Here is a 9,389-nt window from a genome sequence, read left to right as displayed (position 1 = left end):
GCACATCAGCAGTGAGACAAGCTATAATACCAAACATTCAAATGCAGTTCCTTTCCCTGACTCCCTCCTCAAAAACAAAAAACCCATCAGGCCTCTACGTAAGCAAATAACATTTTTGTTACTGTTTTAGGACAAAACATTAAAACAAAAATTCTCTCAGGGCAGACAATAAACAAGTAAGAGGTCCAACTGAATGGGTGGCAAGCAGGACAAACCGCAAGCAGGACCAGCCGTGAAACACACCAGATCTCCCTGCAAGCCAAGCCTGGGCACAAAAAGACACAAGCTTTGTGCCTGGGATTGATCTGTTTCACATCATAACTGTGACAGGCTGTGGATGATACAGTCATGTCTGGCAGGCAACTGACAGCATCTCATAAACCTCTAAACAACCAGTGCATAATGGATTAGTGCTTGTGTTTCACCGTGCCTCACATTCCTCATGGATTTATACAGTATCTGCATAGAAAAGACAGATCTGAAACAACATTTGCTTGTCATTTACTTAGACAAATGTGCAATGGCGCTGACATGACGTCAGAAGGCTCTCACCCACTTCACCTCTGGTTTGTTTAGCATTAGCAAGAGCTGCTTTTTTCCATTTTGCACCACTGGTCAAAGCCGCCTCTGCATTTATGCCTGGTTGAAACACACATACAGTGGGTGACACAGTCACCCTCGCCCCCTACACTGGGAAACATAGCAGCAAGGATTTATGGCCAATCTTCGCTGGTAGTGAGGAACGTCTCGGGTTCACTGCTCTCGACAGCTGAGGACACACATGATCTAGTGCTGCCTCTCCCTTCTTCCAAGCAGCACAAGAACACTTTACTCCTGGGCATCTACACTGTCACAATCAATGCATATTGTACCATGGGGTCAGACCCATTCTTGTATCTGTTACCACCCCACTCCTTGTGAACATGTTCTCCCAATGTGTATGTGATTTATGTATGTGCGTATTTGGGTTGTATAAGATGTATACTGTAAGTTGTATAAGCTACTGGATGACCTAGAGTTCCCCTCGGGATTAATAAAGCATCCATCCATCCATCAATGATGCAATGCAATGCAAACGATGCAAGAGTTATTGTGTGTATGTGTTGAGGTTGCCAGTTCCAATTCACCTCCAGGAAAACATACTTGACTGAAGGGCCTAGCCTGTCTTCCTGCCCCAAGTTGTGCAATGTGCTGCTGTGGAAACAGATTTGTTGTAAACGAGGCAGCGTTTCCTGGACAAGGTTACATGTCATCCACTGCCATGGGAAATGTTTTCTCCCAGCTGAGCCGTGTTCAGGTAATTACAGCCTTGTCTGCACATTCTGTTGACTACCAGCTTTCTCAGACACAGGAGTCACTGCATTTTGGCTTTTTATTCAACCAACTGCATACTGATCTGCTTGGCTTGTAGACAGGTCATTGTCAGTCAAAATGGCTTACATTTTCAGTTTTCTACTGTATACTTCATCTTTGTTTTCAATCAAATAGCAGTTTAGTGTTAGTAGGTGGAATTGTTTTTGTAAGGTTGTTGAAAGGTAAGAGAAATCTTTTCATACCTTGTTCTATCAATGACCTTATATTCCATGTACTACCATCAAGCTATGTGAGGGATGACAAGTCAGACGACCCCACCAAATGTTCAAGCCCCCATGCTGTTGCAGCATTTGAATTAAAAGAATCCATTCTGCATCTCTAGTCCCTGTCCAACCTGGCTCGTGCCACCTTCCAGGACACAACATTGCACCGCCAAATGTTTCCTCCACTTGTTGAGGCAGACAAGACCAAGTGAAGGCATACAGAGATAAGGCAGGGAAAAGGCCTAGGAAGCCAGGGACAGGTCAGGTATGCCTACAGACCGCCGCTGGAGCAGCTGTACGTGAAAACAGCATCGGCCACTCTCCCCACGGCGAATCTTGTGAGACACAGCATCGGCCACTCTCCCCATGGCTAATCTCGAGACACAGCATCGGCCATGCCTGATCTCGTGAGACACAGCATCGGTCTCTCTCCCCACAGCTGATCTTGTGAGACACAGCATCGGCCACTCTCCCCACGGCTGATCTCGAGAGACACAGCTGGGATAGATACAATTACAGTTCCACTGGAGAGCGTTACGCAGCTCACTCAAAATTTTTGTAACCAAGAATGAACAACCATCCCACCTTACAAACTCCCTAACTATGTGCTGAGGAACCCCTGTGAGTCAGATTCACTTCTGTTGTTTACTTAAATCTTAATTTCTTGAGATTAACAGCTGAAAGACAACGTATCACTGTACCGGAATGATATTGCCTATGCACATTTCTGCATTAAAAAGAAGTATGGGGGGAACAAAAACTTCCAATATTGTTTCAGTAAATTTTCTTGCATTTATGTACATCGTTTAACAAGGCACACATTGAATATCGCAAATGCAACAGTATTTTTAAAAACTTCCCATTTTAAAAGAATCCTTGAAAAGGCAACTATGCCAAAACTCTCCACGACTCTTTTTTTGCCATAAATCTTCTTCACTGCACATTGATTGTACAACAAGAACTTAAAGACAAAGGATTAAGACCCTTGCCGCAGATTGCATAAACTTCAGTACATGTCAACAGGTCCTGGGAACATCTCTTTCACAGATATGTGTTCTGGCACTGCATATTACAGTGGCACGACATGTCCTGATAGCGCCAGCTGAGTGTCTGCTTCCATGGTTATTCAGTCTGCACCCCCAGACTGCACAGATTCCTGCAGGCGTTTCACTCTCAAAGACCACATGCTCCATCTGTCCTTGCAACATCTGAGGGAAGACCGCCCTCTGTAGGACGTTGAGGAAAACAGCCTCACCGTCAATAAATGGGTAATGGCTTAAACAATACTTTATGCAGATCCTTAAAGCCTATTTAAACCAAACCAGGCCTACTTTTCCATCTTGGCTTTTTATATATATTTACTTCAGTGAAATATACGTTTTAAAAGAACAGCATACAAAATAAAAATGTCAGTACTTTTCTTAAGATTGGTTTGATGGTTTGGCTTGAGAAGCCATTTAACTGCCCCTCAGATACATTTGATGACGGTTCCATTATGGTTCCATTATGGTGACTGATCTATCTGTGACATGTGGCACGACGTGTCACTGCTCAAGTCAGAGGGAGTCCCATCGTTTTGTGTGTTATAAAGGAGCTGTTGCAGTGGGCTATTTGCTGGCACAAGATGCTGGGGTGCGCGTGACTTCTTGTCCCTTTGTGTCTGTAAGGCAGGACAATGCTTCAGCAGCAGCTTGCAGACCTCCACATGGCCTTGTTCAGCAGCCTACACACACACACACACACACACACACACACACACACACACACACACACACACACACACACACACACACACACACACAAGTAGATGGTTTTATTAGAAGCAGCATGCATTGCGCTGAACGTCAGTATGATAACAGAGCCACCTTGCCTTGTGTAAAGGACTGGAACCGTCGTCATCGCATTTCTGTGGATCGGCGTTGAACTTAAGCAGGAGCCTCACCACAGGCAGGTGCCCACAGTAGGCTGCCCGATGGAGCGGCGTGGCACCGCCTCGTGTCTGTGGACTCGCACACGCCCCGTTACCCAGGAGCAGCTCACAAACGGACTCATGCCCTCCTCGACTTGCATAGTGCTGAGAAATACAAGAAAAAACAAGAAGAAAAAAAACAACGTTTGAATTGAACTGGAGGTTTTATGGTAAACTGACCTTTCTGAGACTTAGCAGAAAGACTTACACAACAAGACTATTCCTTTGCAAGGTATGAAATAGGATTGCCTATCATTGTAGGCTAGACACTGATAACCTACCAAGGCAGTATAGCCTGCATTATCCGTCATATTAGGATTGGTTCCCTTCTTGAGGAATGACTTGACACGGCCCAAATCTCCATCTAAAGCAGCAGACCAAATTCCTGTGGAATTCATTATGTGTTACATAGGAATTACACTCAGACATATAGCGGGAGTCAGCATTACATGCCAAACGTTATCCACCTCTTTCAAAGTCCATCTCTTCTAAAGTTTGGAGTGTGCTGGGCACTGCCTGTTGGTGGGAGCAACATGAACACTCCCCTTCTTGGACAGCCATTCTGCAATCAGATCATAACCGACAGTCTACTAAAAAAAAAAGGTTTGGCACAGATAACACGGCCAGATTTCAAGGCGAACCTAGTAGCTTAGTTTAGATCTGGGAGTAGAATTTGAATAAGCCTGAAACAAGAATGATGAGCTGAGCCTTGCCTATACAAACCAATAACGTAACCATCAATAGTGGGCTATACCATTAATTAAGTTACTTGCTAGCTTAGTACGTTAGTTTGTAAGTTACAATTAAGGTATCTAGGGTTAGATGGATATCTTCGCTAACGTACGCTTTATCCAAGTAGCTTTAGCTAAACAGACAACAACTACACATGACCTCAACGATATCCACAAAATATTGCCCAAATTGTTCAGTACCCTATCTGAAGGGTAGTCGCCCTAACAATGCTAGGCAACGGTGTTTTACAACATACTCGTTAAAAATGAGAAAGTAATAGGTTACTTCTGCGACTCCTACCTAATAATGAATTTCTACGTGAATCAGGGACAACGGTAATTTGAGGAATATGGGTGCTACCGGAAACATTCGTCAAAATAAAAGTAGTATAGTATATTAACTTTAATATTATTATTATTATTATTATTCAGAGGCGTCTGATGCGGAGGCTGATTATATGCTTATGTGTAATCCTTTCAAACAGCAATAAACTATGAGGGAACATGTTGTAGACCTACTCGTGTAAACTCATATACAGACATTCTTCTAATTTTGAAGAAATTAGACAGGTCGTCATATGGGTCACTGATTATTAAATACACACATCACAATGTAAACACCTATTTGACATTCTAAACAATCGAAACACCGAAAACAGCCTCCTTAAATTAGAACAGAACGCTCTTTCAGAACAATTCGGGAAGCGCTTATTATTGCTTACTTCACACTGGGGGCTTCTCCGTTTATTTTGTACAAACGGATGATTTATATCCTCAGTACGCCATCTACTGGACCAGTGTCAGAATCACATTTAAATTCTTCTAAAAGGCACAAGCACACAATTTTGCAGAAGGTTGTTGATATTTGAGCTCAACAGCCAGTCAGAGAACAAACCTTCCCTCAATGCTGGACTAGAGTGTGGATTGACCGTCCCATTTTGTATGCAGTGGATTTGCATTTTTGCAAGTTCCCCACCAGAGAATGAATGGCGATGTGGGAAATCGTCAAAATAACGCGCTTGGAAATTATTTAACTGCTTGAGAGACCCAACAATCGATTCATTTTTTTTTTTTTGTGTGTAGGAACACTGTTATTTTGAGCACACACAAAGAACGGATGGCTTCAGGAACATGAGGAGCAAATAGCTGAAATTGGCAAAAAGTGTAATTAGGAACGCGGATTGCACTTTTCACTGTGTGGAGTTCTGCAGGCCATGGTCACTGAATTTCTCTACAACGTAATTACAAAATGTGATGTAGAGGCATGTTTTATCCACTTAAAAAGCATAGCCAATCTAACAGCATTACTAACTAATTAATTAATTGAAAATGAACTGCATTCAGTGGGCCTTTAAATTATGTTAGACATCTTTCACCCATATCAGTATGAACACAGTCCACACATCTCACTAAATACAGATGTTTTACAGTCCTAAACATTTAAAAGCATACTGTAAAACAAACTGTGATTACGCATACTACATCAAATGTGTGTTTTTGCAAGTAGGTGTCATTAGCATATCCCTGAAAGGTTTCCTTGCAAGAAACGAGGTGTAAAAATAGACGATTACAATTGTCAGTGCACAGTGGATTGTTGATTGTTGACTGGTTTGTAACAACAATTTCCTGCCTGCATGTTTATGCATTGAGCCCCAAAATACAATCTTTTGAGCACTTCAAATCCAGGCTCTGCCTTCTTGTTTAAATAGGCCATAAATGTAGTAACATCTGAAGCGTTCAGTAGCTGTTCAGTATCAATTAAATGAAATGGCAAAAAAAAAAATCGCTAAACAAAAACCACTTGGAGAAAATTGATATACTACACCATTAAAAACTTGGCAATTGAGATTGAAATGAAACTTAAGGAGAGTACTACACTGTTTTGAGGACTAAATGTGAAAACACAATAGTCCTCATTTGCGTTAGACAAAATCTGGCATACATTTCAATGTGGTTCCCAAAGTATCTACTTTGCTTCCTTGATGCTTCCATCTTATACTAATTATTTATACTTTTGAAACAGTTTTCCAAATTTATAAAACTATATGTCTAGTCAGAGAAACAATATAATTGGGGCAGAACGAGGAAGCAATTTTGCTATCAAATTTACTGGAATAAAGTGACTCTCAGAAAATGTATTTCATAGTCCCACTGTGTGTGTGTGTGTGTGTGTGTGAGTGTGTGTATGTGTCGGCATGCGTGTGTCTCTGTGTGTGAACGCCCATTTAGCCCCCTTTAGAGAGAGAGAAAGAGAGAGGGAGAGAGATAGAGAGAGAAAGAGAACATGTGTTGTTATGAGTAAAATTGAGTTGTGGAGGACCCATTCACTGGACCTTTTCAGGGGCCCAGCCATTCCTGAGGGCAGGCCTGGCTCAGGGTGACACCTCTCCTGTTGCTCTGACAGTGTCGAAGGTTGAATAACAACCACCTGGCTTTCAGGATCTGGTTCAAAGGTAGCCTTGTCTCCCCCAGTTAGCAAACATCAGACAGAAGTGCTCCATGAAGCACTTTTAAAAGAGGCTTCCACCTCTTTGCAATGGCCACTTGTTTGTGGAACCATGTGATGTTGTTGACCCAATAACAGCTAAGTTTGATCTAAAATATCCTGTGACTCATCCAAAATATATTTCAACAGAGGTGATTGTGTGTTCAACCTAAAATAAGGCGAGAACAGTATACTTGTGTACAAAACACCCCAAAATTCAAGGATAAGCACAAATACCTACTGTGTTACAAAGGATCATTCATTGTGAATGTTTTAAAGCCTTACTAGCTAATATTGGTTTGGTCTCCTTCAGACCAAGGCACATTTTGCCAGAATTGAAACTGTTCAAGATAAAATAAGAGGTACTTGTTTCCAGGAAGTTGTGTTTCAAAAAGTTTTAGAAAAAGGTTGCTATTGGCCTGGCTTTCTGGTTCTAGCTCCTCCTCCCCGTGTTATATAATATTGATGCACAGTTCCATTGATTTAGAAGTTCTCTGCTGACATACTTGGCACAGCCTGACATTTGCGCATACAATCCCAGTTTGCAACAATGGTAAGCCTGTTACAATCATACGATTTAATTGAAATGGTGAAATATGATTAGTTTCACTAATGCCATTGGTAGTGCTGTCTGTGGAGTATGAATAAGGAACTTTAGACTTTGTCCAAACTGTGCTGAAGTTGTGTACATTTGACCTTGATTAAAAAAACGACAAGGGTATTTGTATAACTTATTTTCATTGATGGTGCTTTCCATGAGGTTTTTCCTCAAGAACAGTGTTACTAAACATTTTTATTTGTGTGAAGTGTCCTGACGAATGGTGATAAATCTTTCTCTGTGTTTCTGTAAAGAGGTCTGTAGCGCTGGTGCTGATTGTTTGTTGTCTGTTTCTGTAAAGAGGTCTGTAGCTCTCATGCTGATTGTTTGTTGTCTGGCTCCGCTGGCTCAGGCAGCCTGCTATCGAGGGAGTGGGAGACCAGGTACACAACTAAATACATTTATGAATTTATATTTGTGTTATGAAACATAACAAGATTGGTAAAGCTATATAAAATAAGTTCAAACAGGCTTAAGTTCATCCAAATGCTTTCCATGTGAAGTTTTATCAATGATGCTAGAGGTCTCTGTTTCTGCTGTAGGGATGACGCACTGTGAAGATTCATGGGATCAAACTGAGCATCCTGTTGGCTCAACCTGGGTAAACTCTGGATGCCAGAGCTGCAGATGTGAGGAAGGTGGCATGGAATGTTGTGACAAGTAGGTAGAGCATGAAGACAGTCAATGGCTTTAATGATGTTAACTTTAATTAAGTTAGATTTGTTCATCAGATAACCTGGCAAATATTACAACCCTGAATAACAAAAAAACGTATACATTCATCAAGTTGTGACAGTTACATATGAACTAATATACAGGTTGCATGAATCAGAGGAGATTACCTGCAATATCATGAACATATAATGACCAACACTGATACATGCTGCCTGTGTTTCAGAATGGCACGACCAATGGGATATCCTGCCGACTGTGAAGTGCTGTACGACTGGAAGGAATGCACCTACGAAGTAGTAAAAAAGAATGACCTTAGCATTGGGTGTCCCCACAGTGCAGTTGGGAAATAATGTGCTTCTACTTGAGTATGTATGAGAACATTATGGGACGAAGTCAGTGTGTACCATCTGAGGTCATCTATACATGTGAACAGCATTAATAAAACAATAAAAAAACATGAAAGCAATGCAGTGACGTGCGGTGAGGTTCGTGGGCGGTGAGGCACTGACTCAGATTTACAAATACATAAACCCAATAGATTATCTTAAATCACCATTTAATTGGCAACTTGCACATTGACTACTGGTTGTTGTTTTTTGATACCAGAATTCTTAACACAGGTATAGGTACATACAATTGGCAGCTGCTAGTTTGTGATGAACTCGTGTTAATGTGAAAATGCGCTCATGAATATGAACTCTTGAATAGGAACTCTTTCATACGAAGTTGCACAAGCACCCTGAGGGTTTCTACCTGTACCAGCTATCATTTCACGCAAATTGAACTCTTCCAATTAAATCATTTAAGGTTATTAAGTCTCCTTAGCTAGCTAATCAGCTAGCGTAGCCACTGGATAACCATAGCAACCAGGAAACACAAATTTAGCCGGAAATTTTATTTAATTTCTCAAAATCAGCTCACCAATAAAAAACACTTGTGTGATGTTAAATGGCTTCACAGACATTAAAGTAACATTATGCAATAATTGTACTTCAGGATTAGGGTTAGGATAAGCAGTTTTACCTTAAAATAACAGCTTGAAAAAAATTGGGCTGCTACAATGACTTTTAAAGGCACCCAGTGCAACTTTTGAGGCTTAAAAATAAACATTCAATTTCTAGTCTTTTTTACACGTAGTAAGTTTCAATAACTCCATACCATTACATACCGACATTCAAGCAGCAAAGATGAGACGTCGTTGTGTGGTGAGAACTGATAGAAAATCGATAACAACAACAATCGTCGCCATTTTCTTTATTTTTTTTAACCTACAATAAATAAAGCAGGCTTCCAGTCAATGGAAAAATGGCTTCTCCCCACCGGCGATTGTTGTTGTTTACGATTTTCTATCAGT

The 9,389-nt window shown here is 41.1% G+C and overlaps 1 protein-coding gene and 1 long non-coding RNA gene across 2 annotated transcripts; one reads left to right on the top strand and one right to left on the bottom strand.

The window, feature by feature from the left end:
• Nucleotides 1-2,419: 2,419 nt before the first annotated feature.
• Nucleotides 2,420-4,140, bottom strand: ankrd39 (ankyrin repeat domain 39). The gene is made up of 4 exons (XM_080852694.1): nucleotides 4,014-4,140; nucleotides 3,828-3,931; nucleotides 3,448-3,651; nucleotides 2,420-3,300 (listed from the first exon to the last, which is right to left on the bottom strand). The coding sequence occupies exons 1-4, from the start codon at nucleotides 4,105-4,107 to the stop codon at nucleotides 3,082-3,084; spliced, it is 621 nt and encodes a 206-aa protein (XP_080708820.1). The 5' UTR covers nucleotides 4,108-4,140; the 3' UTR covers nucleotides 2,420-3,081.
• Nucleotides 4,141-7,256: 3,116 nt separating this feature from the next.
• On the top strand, nucleotides 7,257-8,364 carry LOC308375821. The gene is made up of 4 exons (XR_013968898.1): nucleotides 7,257-7,315; nucleotides 7,662-7,743; nucleotides 7,903-8,020; nucleotides 8,259-8,364. It is a non-coding gene; the product is annotated as an uncharacterized lncRNA (long non-coding RNA).
• The last annotated feature ends 1,025 nt before the right edge of the window (nucleotides 8,365-9,389 follow it).

This window comes from Sprattus sprattus (genome assembly GCF_963457725.1).
Source record: "Sprattus sprattus genome assembly, chromosome: 15".
Taxonomy (NCBI): Eukaryota; Metazoa; Chordata; class Actinopteri; order Clupeiformes; family Clupeidae; genus Sprattus; species Sprattus sprattus.
The sequence above is the reverse complement of the archived record's forward strand: the minus strand, read 5'-3'. Positions and strand labels throughout refer to the sequence as shown.

Coding starts and splice junctions, on each gene's coding strand:
- ankrd39 (XM_080852694.1), bottom strand. CDS start 4,107: ATGGCTGTCCAAGAAGGGGAGTGTTCATGTTGCTCCCACCAACAGGCA. Junction 3,652..3,827: donor ATGCAGGCTATACTGCCTTG/GTAGGTTATCAG, acceptor TGTATTTCTCAG/CACTATGCAAGTCGAGGAGG. Junction 3,301..3,447: donor GTTCCAGTCCTTTACACAAG/GCAAGGTGGCTC, acceptor GTGTGTGTGTAG/GCTGCTGAACAAGGCCATGT.